Here is a 26925-nt window from a genome sequence, read left to right as displayed (position 1 = left end):
ATGAAATTCCTTGAGAATTTCTGGTGAAATTACTTGGGATTTCTTGTGTAATACCTTGGGAATATCTGGTGAAATTCTTTGGGAACCTCTGGTGCAATTCCTTGAAAATTTCTGGTTAAATTTCTTTGGAATTTCTGTTGAAATTCCTTGGGAATTTCTGGTGAATTTTCCTGGGAATTTCTGGTGAAATTCTTTGCGAATTTCTGGTGAAATTGCTTGGGAATTCCCGGTGCAATTACTTGAGAATTTTGTATGAAATTTCTTGAGAATTTCTGGTGAAATTCCTCATCAATTTCTGGTGGAATTCCTCGGGAACTTCTGGTGAAGTTCTTTGGGAATTTTTCTCATGATATTTCTGGTGAAAGTCCTTGGGAATTTCTGGAAAATTTATTCGGAAACTGTGATTAAATTCCTTGGAAATTGTTGGTGATTTTGTTTGGGAATTTCTGGTGAAATTCCTTAGGATTCTCTGGTGAAATTGCTTGAGAATTTCTGGTGAAATTCCTTGGGAAATTCTGGTGAAATTCCTCTGAAATTTCTGGTGGAATCTATTGGAAATTTCTAATGAAGTTTGCTGGGAATATCTGGTGAAATTCCTTAGGAATTTCTGGTGGTATTGCTTAGGAATTTTTGGAGAAATTTCTTTGGACTTTCTGGTTAATTTCCTTGGGAATTTCTGATGAAATTCTTTGGGGAGTCGAATCAAGTACAAGACACTGAAGACGACCTTACAGTAGAGATCGAAATACGTATCTGTCAAAGGATGCAAATTCTTAGCGGAATTAAAAGGAACAGTACTAAACCCGATTTTCTTTCTACTTCTCACTAACCTGTTCTCGGGCGCATAGCTACCCGCCGTTTCCGACTTCCGGAGCGATTTGACTAGTTCGCTTAGCGAGAACGGCTCGTTAAAATCTATCCGCATGAGGCCGTAACGTGCCTTCAGAACCTTCATGATGGCGGACGCCGCCGAGGAGAAACTTTCCGGAACCTTCTTCTGGCCGAGCTGTTCGCGCACAAAGTTTCCATCGACCAGCTTTTCGTAGTTGATCGAGACGGGAACGAGCAGCGCGTCCGAGATGCTCTTGTCGTTGAATGCGTCCACGATGACCGACAGGATTCCACTCTGGCAGCAAAGACATATTTGAATTAGGCATCGTATACGATTTTATCGAACATTCAATGCAATTACCTTTGGCATACAGGGTTTTCCGGTTCTGGTGCGGCCGCCTTCGATGAAGAACTCCACATTGTGTCCAGCGGTCAGCACCTTTTGCAGATAGGTGTGCAGTATGGAGCGATAGACGTGGTCCTTCTTCCCGGTCAGTGGATCGATCTTCCGCTTGATGAAGAATGCCCCATCGTATCGCAGAATGTTGCCAAATACCGGAATTCGAAGATTATCACCACCAGCTACCAACGGACAGCGGATGTCGTGATTCAGCAGAATGAAACTGACCATGATGTAGTCCAGATGGGACCGATGCAGCGGCAGAAAGATCAACGGGGCGTCCGGATTTTTGGCGATCGCACGCTTGATCATGTCCACCTGACCGGGATGGGCAGCTACTCCGGAGAGGAAGCATGGAAGCAGTTTGTACAGAACCCAGGACGTAATTCGCAGAACCATGTCCGACAGTTTGGAGCGCATTCCGATGAGGACCTGGCAGAAAACAAATCCAACATTAACCGCCATGTGTTCATTACAGAACTACCACCCGTCTTACCCTATGCGCCCTCTTCTCGTGCTTCAGCATACTCTCGTTGTAGTACGCATCCTCATCGAATGAATCCTCGCTTTGGCCGGCGTCTTGCAGCTCCAACCTCTTCTCATCGACCGACTCCTTGGCGGCCGTTTCCAGAGCCTGCTGGACGCGTTCTTCCCCCAGCACGGCACCGGCCACCTGCGGATAGTCATACTTCTTCACGCGGGCTGCCTGTGCCAAGTGCGGACACCAGACGCCCCAGTCCGTGGGCGAGCTGTTCGTGCGCCGGCCGGCGTGCGATGTAACGCGCAGGATGTCGATGGCATTCTTCCGGCGGTCCACCTCATCCAGTTGCGGTTGCTGCAAGATAGGAATGAAACGTGCGATTAGATAAGAAGCGGATCTTGCCGTTTCGGTAAGTGGTTCTCAACCTTTTTCGAAATTTAAAACTAAAAAAATTAAGTAAAAACTATTCTGTTTTAAGATAATAAAGTTTGTGTCTCATAGAACAAAGCGGAAAACACAGAATACTATTACTGACCCTATTCGCATAACAGTCCCATGGTTGCTGTAAATCATCGTAATCAGGCCCGTGCACAGAAGTGGCGCCAAGGGAGGGGTTTTTGCCAATTTTGGCAAAAGGCGGAGGGGCGCCTAGTGTATGAAGCGTCGGTAATGGGAGGGGTTTAACCCCCAAAACCCCCCCCTTGTGCACGGGCTTGATCGTAATATTAATTAACGGATAATAGGAAAAGTTCAGCTTTCTGTAAAATGTACTGAACATAAGCTAAAAATCAATGCACTCAAATTAAATTATGCAGCATGCATTTATTACGTAACGCTAAAATCAACATTTCTCAACCTCCCCCTCCCTCCTCTGTAACGCTTTTTTTGTATGAAAACCCGAAAATTTTTGTATGGGCCGTAACGCTCGACCATACTCTCTCCCTCCCTTTAGAGCGTTACGTAACCGAACAGTAAGTATACCTAAAAATTGGAATTCATAAAACGCTCTAAGTGTATATATTTCAAGTAGCAAGTACACTAAAACCTTTTTATATGTACTTTTAATTTATAAACCTTATAAACAGGGAAAGCTACTCAGAACCAATATTGGGCATGAGAAAATTTAATAATGATAATAACTATTGCAACGGTGGCCAAGGGGTGTTTATAGGGGAGAGCAAAGGGTGGTTGAAGTGGCGTTTTAGGGGGTCTCAAGAGACCAGGAGATCTTAGGGGGTTTTCGAAAGCGTTGCAGAGTTTCAGACGATTTTCAAAAAGCTTTTCAGGAAGTTTGAGAGCATTTTTGGCGGGATCTGAGTGTAACAGATACGTTACATGGGGTCCGAGAGGGTTTACGGAGGTGCTGGAAGCATTTAAGAAGTTTCAGAGCATTTTTTGTGGGATTCAGAGTCGTTACAGATGCGTTTTCGGGGGTTTTAGAGGGTCTCAAGTCTCAGGAGCAGAGTTTCCCATCGCTCATGTGTACATAAATGTGACAGCGAGCCTCCCACCAAATTGTCTCACAGCTCTTCAAAATCGCAGTGTGCTGCGCTGCTAGGAGGCTCACGAAAATCTGGTGGGTGCGAGCTAGGCGCATGGTCCACTGCACGAATTTATTCTTGCCTGCTTACTCTCACACGAAATTTGACGTTTGAGCGGTGTCGGCACCTCTCAAACGTCAAATTTCGTGTGAGAGTAAGCAGGCCAGAATAAATTCGTGCAGTGGACCATAGCTCTCGGGGAGCTCGTCTCATGCGCTGCGTGAGCTATTGGTATCTAAGGTGAAAAACAACTTCTTGGTAACGAAGAACCTCAACAACTTTTTTCCATACACAACTCAAGTGTCTGGTTGGTCTATGGGATACGACAAGGGACTCTCAATGCAAAGGTTAAGGTTTCAATTCTTGTTCATTTAGGAAGTTTTTGTCGTGAAATTTTCTAATTTAATCAGCGCATGAGACGAAGCTCATGAGACACATCTTGAGAAAAATGAGGCGCACAACTTTCAGTCTCAAAATGTACAGTGCTCCTGGGAGCTCGCTTGCAATGTGGCTCCCGTACATGGGACTACAGCACGTGTACATCAACTCTGCTCAGGAGATTTTGGGGGGATTTCGGAGACATGTCAGGAAGTTCAGAGTATTTTCAACGGGATTCAGAGGCGTTACCGGAGCGTTTTCGGGGGTTTTGGAGGTTCTCAGGTGCGTTACATGGGGTCAAACGGGGTTTAAGAGAGATTTTGGAGGCGTTTTAGGTAGTTTCAGAGCATTTTCGGCGGGATTCAGGGGCGTTACGAACGCATTTTTGTGGGGTTTTCAGGGTATCAGGTACACTACCCGAATGGAATATTTCAACATTCATACTATATATTGCAGCGTCCTAAAAAGTTTTGCAAAACCCTAAAATGCGATTATTTCAAGTCTTTGAGACTCAAATAATCTTTGAAAATGCAACTTGTACCCATAACCAAATTGATTCTAGATTTACTCCATTTTTCCTCCTTATTTTGGGTGAACTTTTTGGGTGCTGCAATAATACTGAATATTGCAACGATTCCATATTATTGGCGGGTTGTGTACGTTACATGCGCTCCGAGGGGGTGTAAGTGCGATTTCAGAGACTTTTCAGGAAGTTTCAGATGATTTTCGGCGTGTTCAAGAGGCGTTACGCCGGCGTTTTTTTCGGGGGTGTCAGAGAGTCTCGGATGTGTTACATGGGGTCAAGGGGATTTTAGGAGGATTTCGGAAGCATTTCAGAGGATTTTCAGAAACCCCAACACGGTATCTTTTGAAACGTCCCTCAATTGTCCTCTACTACAGGTTCCGCAGGGCACTCCAGATGTTCCGGAAGTGGCCACAATGATCATTTTCAGCGCAAAAACAATCCTAACGACGAAAAATCATGAAGAATGAACTGCCGCACGGTATATTATGGAGTAAAAATGCGTTGTCCTCTACTACAGGTTCCGCCAGGGCACTCCGGATGTTCCGGAAATGACCAAAACGGTCAACGATCATTTCTACAGCTAAAATAATTCTACTGACCGGAAATTATGACGAATGAGCTGCCGCACGGTATATTTTGGAGTAAAAATGCAAGTGTCTTCTACTACAGGTTCCAGCAGGGCACCCCAGATGTTCCAGAAGGGGCAATGACCATTTTTACAGCTAAAATAATCCTACTGTTTTTGGAAAATCATGAAGAATGAGCTGCCGCACGGTATGTTTTGGAGTAAAAATGACAATGTCCCCTGGCACCAGTTCCCCCGGAGGCATTCCAGGGGACCCAGAAACATCCAGAAGGACTCCAGGTGTTCAGAAAATGTACTAATACAATCAACTTCGATAAAGTTTCAATTAAGGCCAATGTTTTAAAGTTGTTCCATAGAAAAAAAAATAGTTCTGATAGAAATACCCCAAATGCCATAACGTTGGTACCCCACGGGAATCCGGAATAACTCCGGAACCATCCGGGTTCTAGACTTCGTGTCCCATTTTATCAAAGCTAGAACAAAAACTGGATATTGTCTCAAATTTTCATTAGGATTGGATAAAAATCAACAGAGTTATGAATTTTTCAAGTTGAAAATTTGTTGCGAAAATGACCTTGGCCTTTCGGGTGTTAAGGGTGTTCTTGAAAACCCCTGCTACGGCCCTGACCTGAAATATCTTGAAGCATTCCTGAAACCTCCGTAACGCCATTGAAACACCTTTGAAATTATCATAATAAATTTGAAATGCCTCTGAAACCCATTTGGACGCCTTTAGTAGGCTCTCGAAACCCCCTGAAATGCATCTGAAAACCCCTTGAAATGCTATCGAACGCCTCTAAAATTTCTAGGAACGCCCTTAAAATGTTCCTTAAGCCCCCTGAAACTCTCTGAAATGCCTTAAGGACAGACTTGTTAGAATCCCAAAATGGCCGCCACAATGGCCGACTTTGGCACCTACTCACGATTTCGAAGGCACAAATCTCTTCGTAAACAAAACCAGCGCACCTGAGCTTCTCATTTTAAGCTTATTGCAAGTGAGCAAGAACAGAATAATAAAATGTATTGTCGTTTGAAGCTTGTTTCTTGAGATTTGTGCGTCTGAAGTTTTGATGCACTGTTGAAGCGGGATTTCAAGACGTTTGTCCTTAAAACGCAAAGCAAACCCCTTGTAAAAACCCTTCAAAGGTTCCTGAGCCCCTTAAACCCCATTTTTTGGGCTCTCTGGGAAATTTCAGGAAACCCCCTTAACCTCATTTCAAATGCCCAGGAGCAAGACCTGTTCTCGCGAACTACATTTTCTCACTGAAGTCCAAACTTAACTTATGCACAAGTTTCCCTCTTTTTATGCACATTTAAATATAAGCACCTCCAGCCATGTGCATAAAAAGAGGTTCCAGTGCACTAAGGGCCAGAATCACAATCTAGCGGGACAAAATTAATTACCGTCAAGTCACCAGTCACCATGTCAAAAAGCTGGTTAATTCCTGATGAGATTCCAAGAGAAATTTCTGGAGGAAGTTCTAAAGGAATTCCCAGTGGAATTCCAGGAGAAATTTTGTAAGGATTTCCTGAAAAAATTCCTTTTGGGATTTATGGAGAAATTCTCGTAGGAATTTCTGGAGGATTTTCCGGAGACATTCCCGGAGCTATTCCTATAGAAATTTCCAGATGATTTACTGGAGAAATTTCCAGAGGATTTTCTGAGAAAAAGAATCGGAAGACTTCCTGAAGAGATTCCTGGAGAAAGTCCCCGAGGATTTTCTAAAAAAACCCGAAGTTTTTCTGAAAACATTCCCGGAGAATTTTTCGGAGGAATTCCTGGAGACATTGCCGGATATATTCCTGGAGAAACTTCTGGAAAAATTCCCGGAGAAATTCCTGGAGAAATTCTTGGAGGAATGCCTGTAGAACATCCCGGAGGAAATCCGGGGAAAAAAATCCGAAGAATTACTGGAACTCCTGATGAGAGTCCTAGAGGAAATTCTGGAGAAATTTCCGGAGGCACTCTCGGATACATTCCCGGAGAGAAATTCCTAGATAAATTCCCGGTGGAATTCCTGAAGAAATCCCTGAAGGAGTTCCTGGAGGAATCTCCGGGGGAATTCCTGGAGGATATCCCGGAGGATTTGCTGGAGAATTTCCTAGAGGAACTCCCGGAGGATTTCCTGAAGAAATTCCTGGAGGAATTTTTTGTGGAGTTCCCAGTGAAATTCTTGGATAAATTCCCGGTGAAATTCCCAGACAAATTTCTGGAAAAAAACCCAGAAGAATTCCTGGAAAAATTCTCGGAGACATTCCCGGAAGGAAAACGGAGCAGAAGAAGCAATATTGTGAGGTGACAAAATTTGTCTGCCAGGGGATCAAAGACGGTGTAAAAGTATTGCATCTCGCACCACCGCAACGCAGTCGACCGCCTACTATCCTGCCAAATAGCTCTTAACTTGATGAATAACCAAATATGCTGAAAACGGAATACTTCTTGTTCATAAGGGTGTTCATACAAGTATATTTTTTGCTATTGAAATACGACTGTATGGTTGAATCTCTCGATTAACGGCTACGCAGTCTTGGGATTTAAAAAACGAGTTGTTTTATTCACCCGACGTTTCGACACGGAGATAGTGTCTTCCTCAGGGGAAGACACTATCCCCGTGTCGAAACGTCGGGCGAATAAAACAACTCGTTCTTTAAATCCCAAGACTGCGTAGCCGTTATTCGAGTATATTTTTTTATACTAGACGCAACCAATCAAATAATATCAGAACCAAGGATACCAGGTCGTTTTTGCTCTCTCTTCTTCTTTTAGAGCAATTTTCTGGACGTTTTTAGATTTTTTAAAATAAAATTGTTTGAACATTTTGATTGCTGGTGACACCTAGCGTCACCATTATTGCCGGATAGATGTCAACCTGCCGAACATTTTTTTTTTTTCAGAAAACGCCATGCGTTTAGCTTATTAGCAAATAAATCACGAATCAAAGACTCAACTATCAGACAGCTTTTAGCTTACTGAAGAACTTTGTTCAATACGGCTTCTTTTTCTTCTTCTTTATGGCTCTACGTCCCCACTGGGACTTGGCATGCCTCGCTTCAACTTAGTGTTCTTTGAGCACTTCCACAGTTATTAATTGAATAGCTTTCTTTGCCTGCCATTGCATGAATTTGTATATTGTGAGGCAAGTTCAATGATACACTATGCTCAGGGAGTCGAGAACATTTTTCCGACCGGAACGGGAATCGAACCCGCCGTCTCCGGATTGGCGATCCATAGCCTTAACCACTAGGCTAACTGGAGACCCAAGACGGCATCTTTCTATCTTATCAGGATTCTGAGATACAGAACTTTGAACATTTTTTACCCTGGTGCCACCTAGCGGACGATTCTCGAACCAAAGATGCCATTGACGGATAGTTCTTAGCCTGTTGAACAACTTTGCTGAAAACGGCTTGCTTGTACCTCATTAGGGTATCGAGATATACGTGTTTGCATTTTTCAGACACAAGGCGCCACCTAGCGGATAAATCCCAAACCAGAGACGTCACTATCAGATAGTTGTGAGCTAGCTGAAGAACTTTGCCGAAGACAGCATCAATCTATATTATCAGGTTTCTGAGATATAAGGGTTTGAACATTTTTGACACTGGCGCCGCCTAGCGGCCGAATCGCGCACCAAAGTCGCCGTAGTTAGTTAGTTCTTAAGTTGCTGCACAAATTCGCCGAAGACAGTATACTTCTACCTCATCGGAATCTTGTGGTATACGTTGTGAAAAGTATGTGGCCAATTATGGTACCCCAAGACAATCCGGAATAACTCCAAAACCATGTGGACCAGGCACCTATGTCCCGGAATGCTAAATTAGAAGAGTTTTTCGGGATGTTGTGAAAATTTCATCGAAATCCATTGAAAAACAAAAACGTTAGGACCATTTTTGTGCTTTTCCGAAGCTGAAAAATGTACGTTAGCTGGATGAAGGTTAAACACCTTGTGTCCAAAATACATATTTGAGTGGGTCCAAAATGAATTGGGATGTCCAAAACAGTAAAAACATATGCTTCAAAAATCAGTTATTTTCATCAAATTTTCAGCCAAAAATAACATTGTGAGTACTTTTACGATCATACTAACATCATCATTATGTGTAAAACCGTAAATCTGTTTGATTTTGACTTAAATTTAAACTTATGTCCTCTAGGGGTCCAAAATTCGACCGTTACCCTACTTGGGGTAATTCTGAACAGAAAAAGATCATCATCTAATCAAGTTAAAAACAGCAAACTGGTATAATCGTAGTGTGGTAAGCAATAAGATAACCTGCAGCTCAGAAAGTCTAGATTATTTTCTAGACCAAACCGGGGCTCAGACCCAGACACTTTTAGCATGATCTTGCTGAATAGCTGCGCGTTCATGAGCTGCCCGAGCAGGAACGAATAATCGGCATATAAATGCAGCATACCAAAGTCAGGTATTATACCAAATCAAGGTATTGATTCATTGTTCTGGTATTAAAGATAGTTTATTTAGGTAGGGCGCCTGTAGCAGTTATGGCGCTACCTAAGGGAAACTATTTATACAGAAATAAGAAGACAGTGTGTGTGCCAATGATAGGAACCCTGAACCAGTTATGGACTTTTCGCTTTGTAAAGGCTGTAGTTAACTAAACTAAAAACGAACATTTGAAATCAAGCATAATTTTACCAAGGGGGTATCCATTTAGTACGTCACGCTAAAAATGGGAATTTTCAAAACCCTCCCCCCCCTCGTACGGGTTTTTCCTATATTTAATACATTGCTTGTCACACTTCTCAAAACCCCCCCTTCCTCTCAAAGCGTGACGTACTTTATGGATGCCCCCCAAGCACCGTATGTAACGAAACCCATGAACGGAGGAAATCGTGTTGAAGTTCACTGTTTCCATAGCATATGAGTTTAGCAATTAGTATTTCATTTCAGAAACAATAAAAAAGTTATGACATTTTTTCACAAAATAAACCCGATGGCGGGTAAATAGTCCTCATGGAAAACACTATACTTATTATAGGGGTTAAATGTAAAGTTGGGCTCGAAATGAAAAAAAAAAATGTTTACAGTGACTTCGAAAATGTAGAACATTACGACGTATAAACTTTAAGACTCTATTAAAACCTAGTTCATGCCTAATTCGACCCCGGTTGAAAACCACTGATGTACTTAGTTCAAGGTCGTGTAGCCTAGACCGACGCAGTTAGTAGTACCCAAACACCGCCGCCACGATCACCAACACCACCCAAGTGATAGACACGATCCACACTGAATACACTACTGTACAACATTTTGCGCGATTTTCTCCAATTGAGTGCACTTGTTCTCGGTTACGTCACGGCGCGCAGAATTAGTTAGTCACCAGACGCGAAAGAAAACAATTATTGCAACAAGATATTTTCAGCTTCTCCGTGACTTCACTAGCTTAACGTTAGAATATAGAAAGTGCGGCGATGAAAGCTCATGACTTTTCCGAATTATTTTCCCACGATCGGCACGCGATGATTCTCGCGCAGGTTATTAATACTCGCGAAACTGCTCGCCGTTTTCTGACGGTATCCTAATTGAGCATGTGAGGTTTGCTTTTTAGTTATCTCGATAAACGACGAGACACAGACGGAGAGAGATATGTATAGAGAGGACCGCGAAAACAACGTGGGTGACACGCGTGACGCAGTAGAACGTAAGCGCTACTGATTGCTCGCGCGCATATTACACGCAGGTAATCTAGCGCGCGCACCTAGCTCATTCTCTCGAGCTGCGCTATCCAGACGGAGTGTTGGGACGGGAGACGACCTCGCGACGACGCTCCCTGAGAGCGTTGAGGAACAACTAGAGCAAAAGATGAGAATTTCATTCAACTGTATCAGGTGGGTGTGATGCGCAGTGGCATTATGAATTGCATTGCCAATTCGTAATAAATAAAATGCATATAGGGTGTCTGTACCAGTCATGGAACTACCTAAGGAAAACTATGTCTAGAAAAAAAGCGTAGCTTTCAATACATTTTTATTCAGTTGTAGATAGTGTATGATTCAGCTTTCTCTTCTTTTACTTTGTTTTTCATACCTTTAACCAATTTATTTTTGAAGTGTGAAACAGGAACCTAGCTAACCAAAATAAATCAATATCAGTTAAAATATGCATATAAAACTATCAGACTCGATTATCACCCCGAAAAATCAAGTCATTCTTTTCAAATCAATAGCTTATTGTGTAAGTGCACCTTTATTGGTGTTCGGGGGTTCCTCCAGACAGAGAATAAAAAATTCGAAGATTGAAAGTGAAGATTGACATTCTTATTTTTTCATTCGTGTTTGGCCACATTCATTGTCAGCTGAATGCCTCTCTTTTTTCATTCAATTCTCTGTCACGAATATTTTTCGCACGTCGTAAAATGTCCAATTTCTGTTAACAGGCGCACAATCCGACTTAACGGACAAATAGAGAACATAATGAATATTCTAATTAACTACTATACTGCCGCGATTCGCACAACAGTCCCATGTGAATAGGAAACCCAGCAAACATGGGACTGTTATGCGAATAGGGGCAGTATACACATGTTTTGAGATGATTGGAAATATAATCGGGAGTTACGGTCCAGTTTTATTTCTTAGTGAAAATTGTCAGTGACAGAAAAATGAATGAATAGGTGAAAAAAATCATTCACCAAAATGAATTTTATTTTGATCCCTCAGTTGAGAATTATCAAAATTCACGTTGAATTTCACTCATTGAAAATGAAAATTTTAAACTCTGCCTCCAGATGTCCAAGTCGGTATTCCTCCAGGAACTTCCTTCTGTAGATTCTTACAGAACTTTTAGCCGGGATTTTCATCCAGAGATTTTATCTTTCGATTACTTCAAAAATGCAATCTTGGGTTCCTTCAGTAACTCCTGCTAGGACTTCCACCTTGAATACCTTCTGCGGATTCCTTCAGATTCCATAATGGATTTCTTTTGAGAATTTCTTTGGGAGTTACAAAAATTCCTCTAAAAAATGTAGGAGTAAGCTGCATCAGTAATTAAATTTAGGAACAAGAGTTAAGTCTGAGATCCAGGATTTCGCTCTATGATTTTTTTAAGAACTCTTACAGGATTCCTCAATCATAAAGGATTCCCACAAGGAATTACTGATTCATTGCTTGAAAGAACACTTACAGGATTCCTAGAAGGAACTTCTGAAGGCATCCCGGAAGCAACTCCTGGAGGTTTTTTTCAAAAAAAGGAGGATTTCCAGAAATAACTTCTAGAAGATTTTTATAATGAACACCAGGACGATTCCTAGAACAAACTCATGGAGGATTCTTAGAATGAACTTCTGGACGAAACGCGATAAGAAATCCTGGAGGAATTTCAAAGAAAAAAAAAAGCAAAAACACTTGGAAGTATTTAAAATCAAAGTTCCAGAAGAAACTCCTGCTGCAAAATTTTGGATGAGTGCTAAAAGGATTTCCAGGAAAAATACTACTACAGTAAGGACCCGATTTTGTTAGCCCCTGGTAGCATTTCGGGCTGACAAAATCAGGACATTTTTTAAAATCATTTTTTTATTCATGAAAAAATTCTGAGCACGAGAGACGGAGATGGGTGTGAAGGGTCTGCTTTGGGTTCGTTCAAATATTACGTAACGCCAATGAGGGGGGGGGGGGGTCGGTGTTGGTCGCAGTGTTACGCTTCGTAAAAAAAAATCAATATCTCATTCAAAAATAGTTACGCGGGGGAGGGATAGCGGATAGGGTCTAAAGTTGCCGAATTTTGCGTTACGTAATATTTGAACGAACCTTTTGTAGTAAAAAAAGGAATGGGGCACAGAAAAAAATGGTATTTGGTAAAGTTAACACTCAGTTCAGAACTATTAAATCTTCTATTTCATTTTCTCCTTGTCATAACATCCCTACTCCAGTTAGCCTAGTGGTTAAGGCTATGGATCGCCAATCCGGAGACGGCGGGTTCGATTCCCGTTCTGGTCGGGAAAATTGTCTCGACTGCCTGGGCATAGTGTATCATTGTGCTTGCCTCACAATATACAAATTCATGCAATGGCAGGCAAAGAATGCCCTTCAATTAATAACTGTGGAAGTGCTCAAAGAACACTAAGTTGAAGCGAGGCAGGCCAAGTCCCAGTGGGGACGTAGAGCCATAAAGAAGAAGAAAGAAGACGAAGAACATCCCTACTGGAATACAGTCTTCTCCAAGCTTATAGCAATTGTGGTCTACAGAAGACAGTTGACACTAGTAAGCGCAGTTTAAATTATAACATATAACTTTAGCTGTCAACGAATGAAAATGAAAGTATAGACATTCATACTGCCCGAATCAGCAACGTTTCCGCTGCCTTTCCACTGCAATTTTCAGAGCCTGATCTCTAAAAAAAACTTCTGGAGAAATCTTTGAAGAAATGTTTGGGGGAATTTCTGGAGAAATTACATGAGGAATTACGAAACATAACCCTTAAGACATTCCCGAAGGAATCACATAAGTAGTTTCTGCAAAAACCTTTACAGGAGGTCCGGATAAATCCCTTAAGTAATTTCTGAATGAACCCTTACTGCAATCTTCGTCGAATTTCCTAGAGGCATTCCTGGAGCATTTTCTGGAAAATCATTGAAAGAATCCTTATTTCATTTTTTGAAGAAATCTCTTTGAGAAATCGATGGAGAAATTTCTGAAAAATGTACTGGGGAAATATCTGGAGCAGTTTAAGGAGAAATCACTGCAGAAATAAATTGTTAAATTCTAGCATGAATTTCAGGAGAATTTCCAACAAGATTTTCTAAAGCAATTTCAGAAGCAATACCAAAAGATTTTCGTATAGAAATACCAAGAGGTAACCCTTGAAATATCCCAAGAGGGATCCCCGGGAATCTATAGAGGATGCCCAATTGAGAAATCTAACAGAGGAATCATAGTGAAATTTCTAAAGGAATTCCTATATGAGTAATAACCGAAGGCATTTTAAGAAATTTGAAGAAAGATCCCTGAGGGAATCCTATGAGGAATTTTTAGGTTGGCTCCAGAGGTGCGTTCTCTTCCATTTGGGAAATTTGTGCCTTCCGTGGACTAATGCACGTAGCCATTTATATAGGAATTATTGCAGAAATATCTACAGAATTCTCTGAATACATCACTAGAGGAGTTCCTGTAGAAATAACTGGATAAAGTCCTACAGGAACACCAACAAAAATTTCTGGAGGAATCTCAGCAGGAGTTCATGAAGGAATCCCTTGGAGTATCATAGGAAGAATGCATGAACAATTCTTAGGAAATTATCAGAAAGGGTTCTTATAGAAATTTCCAGAAAAAATCTTGGAGGAACTTCAGCAGAAGTACCTGGACTATCAAAGCAGATATGTATGGAGAAATCCCAGCAGGATGTCTTGAAAGAATCGCTAGGAAAATCCCGGAAGAATTCACATAGCAATTGTAGGAGAAATTATTGGAGAAACCCCTGGATATATAGAAGTTCATGTATAAATTTTTGGAAAGAGTCCTGCAGGAATATCAGCAAAAATTTTAGAGGGGAATCCTAACAGGTGTACCTGAACGAACCCCAAGAAAAGCTTCTGGAGAAAACACAGGAGGAATGCCTGGAAAAATAAGAAACACATCTGAATGAATCGTTATAAAATCCCCGAAAGAATTCATTCAAAAACTTCCAGCAGAGTTTTTAGAAAAACACCAGCAAAAATACTTACAAGCAATCAAGCAAAAATTCATGAAGGAATCATAGCAAGAATTTCTAGGGGAATCCCTCCTCGAATTTATTAAGAGTTTCTAATGGATAATTCCCTGGAAGAATTCCGACAGCAATTTTTGAAGCAATCCAAGCAGAAAATGTACAACACAAATCTCATGATAAATATCTGGAGCAATCCTAACAAGCAAACCTGGAGGAATCCCAGATATGCCGAGAAAAAGAAGTAGGGTATCGCGCTACTTGGGCGGTGGTTTTCTTCGTCTGTTATTTTCGTCTGTTTTCCACTGTAACTCGGTCAATTTTGAACCGATTGACTTGAAATTTTGTACACGGGTAGATACTATACCTATCTCACCGCATTCCAAGAATTGTGTCAATTGGTTCAAGATTGACTGAGTTATAGTGGAAAACAGACGAATATAGAAGCCACCGCCCAAGTAGCGCGATTCCCTACATTGGTTGATTTGTGATCACAACGACAGGCAACGTTTATTGTTTGTTCTGTTCCAGAGGATATTAAGAAGAATAGTCTTTAAGCTCGTATACCGATGTGGAAAGCGCACGTGCAATCAGCAATACCATGCTGAGGGTTGCGAGTTTGATTCCCGGTAAGCCCAGAATCCGTTTTATAATTTTTCCTTAACTACCTCGTGTATAAAATATCTTCATGACTACCTTACGTACCATACCATACATAAGCAAAATAAACATTGGCTGTAGGGATTAAAATTGAGAAAGTTCTCATAAAATACTAAGCTGAGGAGCAGGCTGTGTCCTAGTTTGAACGTTACGCCAAGAAGAGAGAGAGCTGGAATCTTTGAGGGCATCCATTTAGTACGTCACGCAAAATTTGGGAATTTTCGACCCCCCCCCCCCTCCCCCCTTCGTACGGGTTTTTCGTATACCTAATGCATTACTTGTCAGACTTTCCTGAACGAAATCGTATGTTTGAAATGTATTTTAAAAGTGGCATCTGGGCTAATCCAGTAAGGAACTCCTAAAGAAATTATATTGCTGTTATGAGCTCTTTACAAGATTAGTTTAAGTAAGTCTAAAGTTAGGGAAGTGAAATAGTAGTTTACACAACAAGGTGCAGAATGACGATTTTTACAGCACGAGCCGTACATTTATCCAACGAGGCTTGCCGAGTTGGATAATTACGACGAGTGCTGGAAAAATCGAGTTCTGCACCGAGTTGCGTACAACGTTTTTTTGCAATTTCATAAATTACCCTTGAGGATAGTTTTTAACAAAACTTTTTCATCAAACTGCACACTGATGTTCATAGCCATGTTTAAGAAAATCTGAACATAACAGGTTATACTGTGCAGTTGTCACAATTTTTCAAAACTGCGTCCAGAAAGCATCAAGAAGTTGACCAATACTGAAAACAGTGTTGTAATGGTTCATTACGCAACGCAAATCAGTGCTGTAATGAACCATTACAGCACTGTTAATTTGATGTGGGAAAGTAGGCCTTTTCCTGTCAGATTTGCGTGAGGTAAAACAGCCTGTTACGATGAGAAATTGCAAAGTTTTTTGTAATTACGAAAATCACCCATTTAGTGCGATCTTTTCTAGCTACACAAACATGCATCAGTAGGAACCACGTGCGCGTGCTCATGCTTGTCGGCGTAGTTTTTCGTTTGATCAGGTAGGCTCTGGTATAGTAGGCGTCACCAATGATCGAGCTCCCGTTGTCAAACAGCTGTGCGTGGGCAAAAGCAAAAGCTGATTCAGCAGCTGCCTCTACACTTGATTTGTAGTTGGAATCCGAATTGAAATCGTCCTGATTCGGATTCGAGCTGCTCAGTAGATGTAGATGCAGAGGCTGAATCTACGGAAGGCATGGTGGTAAGTCAAAAGTGCGTACGAGCAAAAGTGCCGAAAAGTGCTACTTTTCAGCACTTTTAAGAGTGCCGGCACACTTGCAATAGAGGTGAAAAGTAGGCCATTTCAGCATACTTCAGCCAACTGAAATGTTCAACTTTTCACAACGTAATTACAAAAAATATATTTTTGCAATTTCTCATCATTATAGGCTGTTTTACCTCACGCAAATCTGCCAGGAAAAGGTCTACTTTCTCACACCAAATCAGCAGTGCTGTAATGGTTCATTACAGCACTGATATGCGTTGCGAAATGAACCATTACAGCACTGCTTTCAGTTTAGATCAAATTCTTGATAATTTTTGGACGCAGGTTTTGAAAATTGCGACAACTGCGCAGTATAACCTGCTATGATCAGACTTTCTTAAACATGACCATGAACATCAGTGTGCAGTTTGATGAACATTTTTTGTTAAAAACTATCCTCAAGTGGTAATTTATGAAATTGCAAAAAACGTTGTACGCAACTCACGGCGTGTGTATGGGAAAAGTTTATAACAAAAAAATGGGCATCGTCAAATTTTTCGCTATTCAAAAATAGAGGTTTTCAGCTTTCATTTGCAGGGTCCCTCAAAAAAATCCACCGAGGGATCCCGAACAACTTTTTCAGAATACTGTTTTTCCCATACAAAATGCACGGTTCCAAATTAATCCCTATTTCTACTTAACAAACATACCCAATTTTTGTATGAAAAAGTTCCCCCGATGGAATATTTCGATGTTGGGCTTGAATGAAAGCTGGTAGCGCCAACTTTCACGTAGCGTAAAAATTAGCGATGCCCATTTTTTTGTAATAAATTTGTTCTACCAGACACACCGTGAACTCGGTGCAGAACTCGATTTTTACAGCACTCATCGTAATTATCCAACTCGGAAAGCCTCGTTGGATAAATGTACGACTCGTGCTGTAAAAATCTTTATTCTGCACCTTGTTGCGTAAACTACTATTCTGACACGCTGGTGTAAAATAAAGCATGTAGAAATCTTAACTGCTACAGCGAATGAAATGTAAATGTTATTAATAAAAATTGATAATAGCTTTTATTTATTTTACCAAATTATGATGAATTTGTGAAGAATATGTAAAAATTGTTCGAGATGCAAATAAAAATGATTTATAACAAATGCCTGAAGAAATCCCAAAAGTCAGAAACTATTTTTTAGAAAAATTCTCACATTGCATATTTCATTAAATAACCAAGCGGAATGTCACGGGATTGAATTCATAAATTGGGACATACACAAATCAACTATTATTACCGAACATTACACATTAACAATTCTCAGTCAAGAAATTATAATTGCAACTTACACTTTCTGCCGGCGAGCAGAATCGGCACGCCATACCGGGCATTGGTTTGTTGTCCAGCATGATGTGTGGCGTCGGGGAGTTCTTCATATGGTACAAGCTTTCCTCCCGCAGCTGATCGTCGCATTCAGAGGACCGTGTGGTTAGAGGGATAGCACCAACCGAGAGTTTTGGCAAGTTAGAGAACGATTCCAATTCCGTGTAAGAAAGCATGTGCGGGAGAAAGAAGTAAAAACGGGGGTCGAGGTTAGAAATCGTACGTTTGATTTGATTATTACACAAGGCTGAATTAGCAGCAGCGCAGTGAAGAAAGCATCTATAGATGATTGATGTATTGCGCGAACTGCAGCGTGCGAAATGGGGTTAAATTTGTACTAATTGACCCGAATCAATTGGCCGAGTCAATTGACAGCGCGATGCGTTTCCTCGTGTGTGCGATGCACTTCGAATGCCGCACATATCATCGGTGCAGTTCTTGCTAAGCTATCTAGACTCGGTCCGGGCGCAATCAAGCAATGCAATACAACAACATCATCACCGTCAAAGACGCGCGAAGTGACCGTATTTGTGGCTTACCTTGCGATCGTTTTCTTTGTCGATCTGCCGTTTGCGCTTCTTTTGCTCGCCGAAGCGCTTGAGCATGGCGTAGGTGGAGAAACCGCCGGCCTCCACCGTTTGGGTCGTGCCGAACATGCCCGGCAGCCGGAACGAACCGTATGCCTCCTGCACACGGTTGGATATGATGTCCACCATGTCTGTGCCTCTGTTGGGAGAAAAAAGGAAAGAAAATGTTCTATGAGTATGTTGCAGAGTTATGAGATCGCAAAACGATCGACAATATAAAGATCAGAGTTGTGCAATTTCGGGATGGTGAATGCCTAGGGACACTCAATGTGACCCTCAATTCAAATGAAAATCGCTTATCCCTCAGTAATTTGCAATGAATATAAAGATTTACATCTGGTGGTTTGTGCCCAAATTGTCAATCTATAGGGCTATAGCAGACTGTTAGAAGGCGTCATTGATGTTCTAGAGGTTTCTAGGGGTCCCAAAGTCGACTCAAATCATTATCTCGTAATTAGTAATAATCCAGCCCGGTTATCAATCGTGTCGGACTCTATGGATCGGCAATCGTTGCGTTTCAACATTCAGCATTTTTCAGCAGATGGTACGGTAGCTGACTATCTCCAAAAGCTGGAGAAGCGTATAAGTGAGATCAACGAGAATGATAATCAGGCCCGGATTAAGGATTGCGGGGGCCCGGGGCCAGAGCGGATGTGGAGGCCCCTCGGAGGTATAAATACCATGAGCAAATAAGCTTTTCTTTGTTTCTGTTGATGTAGGTATAGCAAGCAAAAAGGTTTTTGTGGGGACCCCTAAAATGTGGAGGCCCGGGGATCTGCCCCCTCGCCCCCCTTAAATCCGGCCCTGGTGATATTCTTGACACTCTGTGGGAGTCTATTTACGAAGCGATGAGCACGGCATCGCGGAAGGTGATAGACATTACTCAAAGACTACCGAGGAACGGGTCGTTTGACGACGAGTACAGTAAACCGGGGTCAAATTCATCTCCGGGTTGAAATTGATCAGTCATTTTTCAAGTAGATTAAACATGTTTTGAATAGTTTCATTACAAATAACACTAAGTATCAGATTCCAACAGCACGATACTTAAAAGGGAACTATTAACAATACGCTTTTTCTAACGGAAAAACGTCTGATCAATTTCGACCCGAAGATCAATTTGACCCCGGTTTACGGTACCAGAGTGTAACGAACGCCGAATGCTAGTGTCAAGGAGCGATATAGGGAAGCAAAAGTAGCGAAAAAAAACGAATCCATTGCAAAAAGAAAACAATAATAGATAGCAAGAACAAAATGTGATTGCTCAGGCGCAAGAGTGTATGGAACAGAATAGTATGAGGAGGTTTCATGAAACCACAGACAAACAGACGTAACACTTAACGATCACGTAACGATCAATTCAAGTTTCATTTGATTTGCGCGATCGTTCCACCAGAAGCGCTAGTGTTCGATCGCTTTGACGTTTGCCAGCGTACATGTTGCTGAATGATGCAAACGAAAATTACTGGCAATTTGTGTAGTAGTGTGCGTGTCAGCAAAACGTCAAATCGAAATCCATCATGGCCGACAGTATCGCGCGCGGTTCTACCAGGTGGCAGTGTGCTCATGAAAATGACACCGGGCAAAAGTTTTTGATTAATTTCCTTTAAGAGTAATAACACCTTTTCAATACACTATGATTTTTTTCAAAGAAAAACGCTTGTAACTATTGAACCAAAAGAGATAACAACATTAACAACCGTCTCCACGCACGAAACTACGAGTTTTCAAATGCTCTACAAGTGTTTCTTAGGCGACTTTGATCAGAAATTGCAACTGAAAAAGTTACATCTAAACTATAAAAAAATATCTCTAAATCGACGAATTTTAAAGCTACACAAAAACAGTCTTCAGCAAACTTGCTCAGAATTGATAGATCTACAACTTTCCTGAAGAATGTATATAGTTATTCTTTCAAATAAAAAAGTATGTTTCCAATTTCTTTGAAAATATGGACCACCCTAATTTTTATGTACATTGCAAAGATGGCCTTATTCTTAGGAACAAATTTGCAGAAGACCTACCTACCTCTCTTCAGGTAGACGCTACAATATGAGACGTAAAATTCATCAGTGTTACGTCTGCTTGTTTGAAATTCCTCCTTGGGGTTCATTCAAACATTACATAACTCAAAATTCGACAATTTTGGAACTTTTCTCTCCCCTACGTAACAACTTTTGGATAGAAAATTTTGAAATTTGTATGAAGGGTCCCAAAACTGACCTTTATTTAAGGTATCCTCTTAAGAATTAACCCTAAAAGGGAGCTCGTCTTTGATGGAACACACTCAGCGAGGTGACGAAACTGAGGCCATGAAGGTATCCCTTCTAGGGTTAAGGACGTTTTCGGAGTTTTCAAAAGGTATTAAAGGAACTGTCAGGAACGTTTCAGGAAACCCCAAACGTCTCTGAAAGCCTCCTAAATTTCCGAAATTCCTTCAGGCTTCCTGTAACGCACCCGTAACACCTCTGAAATTCGTTGAAAGTCCTCCGGGACTCCTTTATATGCTACCGAAAACTCCTTTGAAACCCGTTCTAGTGATTTCTCCTGAATTGCCTCCAAAAACCCCCTATAACGAACCTGGGACCCTCCGAAACCCTCGAAAACACACTTGTAACGCCTCTGCAATCCTCTGAAACTTCTTAAAATGCCTCTGAAAACCTCCTAACGTCCCTGAGGCCCCTGTAACGCACCTGAGACCCTCCGAAACTCCCTGACAATCCTCTAAAGCTTCTTGAAATGCCTCCGAAATCCTCCTAAAACTTCCACGGACTCTATGTAACGTATCTGAGATTCTAAAAGCCCCGAAAACGCCTTCATAACGCCTCTCAATTTCGCCAAAAATGCTTCGAACCTTCCTGAAATGCCTCCGAAATCACCCTAAAACCCCTTCGTTAAAAGTTAAAAAACGTTTATTTTTTATATAATGATTATTGTGATATCAATCATTTATTTCAAATGAATTTGCCTACCTTTAGGCGTTCAGCGGGAAATTTCAAAATTTAATTCTGCATTTTAAGTGTCAAATTCACTAGTTGTAAGAGTTTTAACGCGTTATTCGGATTCAGAAAAGCGAAATTAAGCGGAAATTGCAATTTCCCTTTCTAACCGATGCTTAATTGTATGCTGATCAATTTCGCCCCAAAGTGGCATTTTATTTTTTTTTTATTTTTGGAGTTATTTAACTTAAAGTTTAAATTTGTTGAACAAAATTTTGTCACATTGTTCCATAGAAATCCTCTGGGTACTGATTTTACAGAAATAATTTTGGCAATATTTGAATTTCCACTAATGTTATCCACAAAAGTTGTTTTAAAGTGATCAATTTGAACCCGGATTACGGTACGGAATGCCATCTCTGCCAATAATAGATATATAATATTGAAGATATCAGAAAAGGAAGAACTACCTGCTAGTTGGGAGGATGGTCTTATATGGCTACTCTCTCTAGTGCGCGAACTACAGAAGAATAACACTTCTCAATTCATCGGGGTCTCCAATTAGTCTAGTGGTTAAAGCTATGGATCGTCAATCCGGAGACGGCGGGTTCGATTCCCGTTCCGGTCGGGAAAATTTTCTTGACTCCCTGAGCATGCATAGTGTATCATTGTACTTGCCTCACAATATACAAATTCATGCAATAACAGGCAAAGAAAGACCTTCAATTAATAACTGTGGAAGTGCTCGAAGAACAAAGTTTAAGTAAAGCAGGCCAAGTCCCAGTTGGAACGTAGAGCCATAAAGAAGGAGAAGAAGAAGGAGGAGAAGAATTCATCGTACAAAGTTTTGTCCGGAAATCTGACTAACAGACTGAGCCTGATTGTGGAATCCATCGTTAGCAAATATCAGGTGGATTTTCGTGAGGTCCAATCAACGACAGATCAGTTGTTCACCCTGCGGCAGATTCATGATAAATTTCGGGAGTACAACTTGCAGACCCTCCCTTTGTTTATTGATCTCAAGGCATGGTTTTCTGTCGAAGCTTATAAAACTGATTCATGCGACGCTTGAAAGATCGAAATTAAGTGTACGGGTTGCGAATGAAATCTCTTCATCGTTCGTAGCCCTAGACGGACTGAAGCAGGACGATGCTCTTTCGAATTTACTGTTCAACGCACTGGAAGGAGCGGTAAGGAGAGGAGTGTCGGGACATCATCGGGATTGACCGTAGGATCGGGGAAGGAGCGTTCATACCTTTTAAGAGGGAGACTGCGAGGTTTGGACTCACGAATAATCCCACAAAGATCAAGTACCTAGTATCACTCCTGCGAAACATCGCAACCATCACGATCCAATCATCTCAGAGCTTCATGTTTTATCGTGTATTTCAAGAAGAAGAGACGTTCGTTGTTGTTCGATGTTGTTGATACTGTCTGCAACGAGGATTAACTCGAGTTGCTTTGGCGTGGTTCGACTCTCTTTTGATGGTTACAAGTATACAAAGAGATGAATATAGCGAAGCGAATGAAACACGGCAGACTGTGGTAAGCTGGGCACGAAGCTCATATGCCGGAGAACCAGGAAGCGGCTGACGGCTTCGTGGAAGGCTGCGCACACGTTAGCTGTTTGCAGTTTAAGAGAACCTAAGGACTCAGAAATTACCGAACATAGTGTTCACAATTAATTATGAAGGGATTTTAACGCTGATGACACACGCTTGCCAAGTACCAAGTTTCTTCCGGTCCAATCATTCTACTTAGTCAGTCACACAGGGTTCAGTGAACATTCGTCCTTGCATAACAGAATTACTCATTTGTATTACCACGCGATGATGGTTCGACATTGTTCGCGTCAGCACAAAAGAACCGATATTACGTAGCAGGTCAATTGAACAGAAAGTGAAACTATCTTGACATTACATATTCACGAAGCTCGAGGAAAACTACAGTCGGTGATGATGGTGGATTGTGGCGTCGATATGCAACATGTTGTTGTCAGACCACCAGGCAGGTGATACTCCATGCCGAAGGGTCAATGTTAACCATGATCGTTCGTTGCATACTAATCACATACGCAATCGTCGCGACATGCTGATTCTGATTTAAATAAGGTAGTACGAAAATTTAACCTTAGAGGTCACTTTGCGCAACTTTGACACAGTTGGCGCTGTCGCCATCCGAGATGGCGGTAAAGCTAGACAACTTGTAGACCACGAATCTACTACCATCCATCGATGGGATTCGATTGAATCGATTGCTTGATCGCATAAGCCTGCTATGGTAATAAGTGCATTGCCAACTAGATAGTCGCAGTCGGTGCAGTAAACATGCGCAAAACCGGCTTTCACGGAGTGCGTACAAGGAAATTTTTGTTTGGGTGAGCGAGTTATCCACCATGCGTGTTACACTTTTTGTCGAGGTCAATGTCAAATGGTGAAAGATTGTGTAACCGGTTCGATTGATTTGATTTGCCTTTCAGTAAAATACTGATGGCATTGACCATGTGCATTATCGTAGGTCAGGTTTGCTAACAGCATCGCTCAAATCGAAGGAAGCCTTCTCATCGCACGAGCTGTTATGTCTGTTTTTCCTCTAAGTACCACCTGATTCTCATTTGTAATCTCTGGCTCGGTCTTGACGTACTTCCCTTGAACAAAAATCAATGGCTTGTTACTGTTATGCTTCCTTAGCAAATAGGTATTATGGTTAAAGCAAGTCGTACTTCACTGAAAGCTGTACCTTATAGGACTCACAGACAAACAGACGTAACACCATGAACAGCTTTCGCGATAATCCAGTTCACACCATGTGATGACAGAGAACAGACGAGTATGCTCGAACAAAAGTTCCTAAAAGTCTAAAGAAAAAGCAAGTGCAGTAGCGACAGCCACGGTGACTTCCCCACACACCAAATTTTTGGAAACGCTTCCAGCACAAAAAAAAATCAGCAAAATAAATTGCTGAATTTCAGCATTTTTTTGCTGATTTTCAGCACAACGTTGATGATCAACTGTCAAAATTGCTGGATGGTTCAGCAAGTTGAAAAATAATTGCAGATATTCAGAACAATTCGCATTCTGAATGAAATCAGCACACAAAAAAAACAGCAAAGTTTGCTGAATACCAGTAAACAAAATTTGCAATTCAATTTGAATTTATTTTGCTTTTTTTTTTTGTGCTGGAAGCGTTTCCAAAAATTTGGTGTGTGGGGAAGTCACCGTGGCTGTCGCTACTGCACTTGCTTTTTTGATATGCTCAACTCAAAATCGACAAAATGGTCACTTACACCCCTTTGCATCTGGGCCTCTCAATTAGTTTCACCACTTTCAATAAGAAATGGGTTAAACAACAATACATTTTTTTTTTTTCAAATGAAACCCTGGTGGAACTACAGTGGAGTGCACACTAGCGCCAAAAGATAAAGCAACGGCAAATTTGTGCCGCGATTCTAAATGTGGCAGCACCACGCGTAATGGTCACTTTTCCAGTTATTTCACATTTCAAAACACAAGCACACTTCATGAGCTAGGTCGTCTATTCTCTATACCATCATCAGGTGGAAATATTTCACGATACACTGTGTTGTGCAACAGCACCAACAGAAGGCGCTAGCGTGAACGTCAAACACGCAGAAAAACGATGCGCGCGCCTCTGGTTTTGAAGATAACAAATTTGAAAATTCAGAATGATCGTTAAAAGCGTGGTCAATAGTAATTTTGCCCAGTGTTACGTCTGTTTGTCCGCGTTGGAATCGTGATAGATACTGATAATCACAACTAACATCAACAGTGTCGAAGTTCATTACCGAACAAATCCAAAACAAAACACTTTAGCTGTAGCGAAAGCTGATAAGATTACGCCTAGGTCAATTTGCAAATATAAATGAGTAATGACAGATGGGTACTATCGGCCGAGCTTTTTTCATTGTATTTTTTTTCTGGTCCTACCATCAATCATTATAACAGATTGTACTTGCGAAAACATAGATACTGAGCAAATCTAGCTTAGAAAAGATGGATTAGCTTCTGTGCCTTCTGTTTTTTTCTCGTTTGATATTCACCCGTTGCTACCGATGAGAGTATATTACAGGTGAGGAAGAAGAAGAGATGGCTATGTATTAGTAAGCAAAGAAAAATGTAAACACAAATAGTGACGTCACTATTAGACACGCGTTCTTATGGGAGCTCGCTTTGCTTGTAGTAGTGACATGTTTTGCACCAGACACGGATCTCACGCACACGAAGTATCTTCTTCCCCACCTTTAATAGACTCTCATTGCGTTGCTACTATACTGCCTGAGCCATAGTTAGTTTTGACAGAGAGGAGCGAATGAACTCTTCTCATAGACTGTTCTATTGATGAACAGAATATTGTCGCGCTTATCTTTTATTAGAGTCCTGCGGCGGTCGTACGCTCGCAAAGCATACCGCCGCATGACAGTCGCAAGGCAAAACAAAAGAAAAAGTGTTCCCGCCAAAAACAAAAGCACGTGGGTTTCGCAAAGTGACAGATGTTTTTGAATGTACTTGTGACGGCAAGAGTAGCTCAGTGGAATGAGTGTTCTTGCTGTCAAACCCCATATTGTGGAATTATATACTTTTAAATCTGGTGACGCTGTTATGATTAGTGACTGTCGCGCTAATATCAGAAGCCAGAGGCAGATAATCGCCATATTCTGATTTTTCTTGAGAGACATAATACATTCGGTCGGAGATCTTCGACACTATAGCGGGGCCATTTTCAATCATAATCTGGCAATTCAAAATGGACTTATCCACCGATCAACCGAACTCACCTGGTCCGAGGCCGTTTCCAATCAGAACTGAACGATTCTGATAGGAATCGACCCCGCTCTAGTGTAAAAATTCCCGGACCGAGTGACAAATGACAAAGTGCTTCGAAAATTCAGTTATGAATTTCGCAAATGATTCTTATTGATGTGGTAGCTTAACGACTTTTTCGGTGAAACTGGCAACACTTTCTAGAGACTGACAAGACTTGAGAGAGACTGACAAAGAAAAACGAGACTTTCTAGATCACCATTGACCAATCCAAATTCCTGTGTGGTAGTGGTTTGTGTTCAGATTTCCAGTGTTAATCTATCTGTAAGAACTTCGTAAACCTCTTTTGTTCTCACGTATATGGATACCTACTGCAAGTATCGTGAGGCTTTTTTTTGGACAACTCAATATGCAGCTAGTATGTGGTGGCTCAAAATCAACGAAAATTCGAGTATGTATTTCAATTAAAACACACATACTAAGATAAAAAAAAACTGGCACTTTTTGAATTTATCCAGGAGTCCCTCCCAGGATTTTCTCCTTCGTGTATTCCTCCATGGATGTCTAGCGGGATTACAATAGTGATTGTTTCAGGACTTGGTCTTGTATTTTTCCCACGGTTCCTTCAGACATTCCTTACATAGACTGCATCAAAGAATTCCTCCTGCAATGGTTTCTCTTAGTGATTTCCTCACGAGTTTATCCAGAGATTCCTTCATGAACTCCTCTAGAGATTCTACCAGACATTATTCCAGGAATTTCTCCAGGGATATCTTTAGAGGTTACTCTAGTGATTGTTTCAGTGCTTTTTTGGTGATTTCTTCAGGAATTTCTCCAGGGATTCCTCCAAGAAATCCGTCTGCAATTATTCGAAGTATTTCTCCCAGGAATTCTTTCAGGGGTTCAACCACAGTTTGTTCTAAAATAGAAGATTTACTTTAAAATAAAACTAAGG

The 26925-nt window shown here is 41.3% G+C and overlaps 1 protein-coding gene across 3 annotated transcripts in view; it reads right to left on the bottom strand.

The window, feature by feature from the left end:
* The window catches only part of LOC109402364 (glycerol-3-phosphate acyltransferase 1, mitochondrial), a 99296-nt gene that overhangs the window by 50216 nt on the left and 22155 nt on the right, over positions 1-26925 (bottom strand). Inside the window, exons 2-6 of one of the 3 annotated variants that reach the window (XM_019675030.3) lie at positions 18203-18389; positions 17630-17740; positions 1728-2066; positions 1193-1663; positions 831-1126 (exon numbers count right to left, since the gene is read on the bottom strand). In XM_019675030.3, coding sequence (XP_019530575.3) covers positions 831-1126; positions 1193-1663; positions 1728-2066; positions 17630-17740; positions 18203-18389 — 1404 coding nt within the window. Of the gene's footprint in view, positions 1-830; positions 1127-1192; positions 1664-1727; positions 2067-9937; positions 10521-17629; positions 17741-18202; positions 18390-26925 lie in introns of those variants that run through there. The other 2 variants (XM_062846682.1, XM_019675032.3) reach the window with 2 other exon arrangements.

The sequence above is a fragment of the Aedes albopictus genome, chromosome 1, assembly GCF_035046485.1.
Source record: "Aedes albopictus strain Foshan chromosome 1, AalbF5, whole genome shotgun sequence".
NCBI lineage: Eukaryota > Metazoa > Arthropoda > Insecta > Diptera > Culicidae > Aedes > Aedes albopictus.
This window is presented reverse-complemented; position numbering and strand designations above follow the sequence as displayed.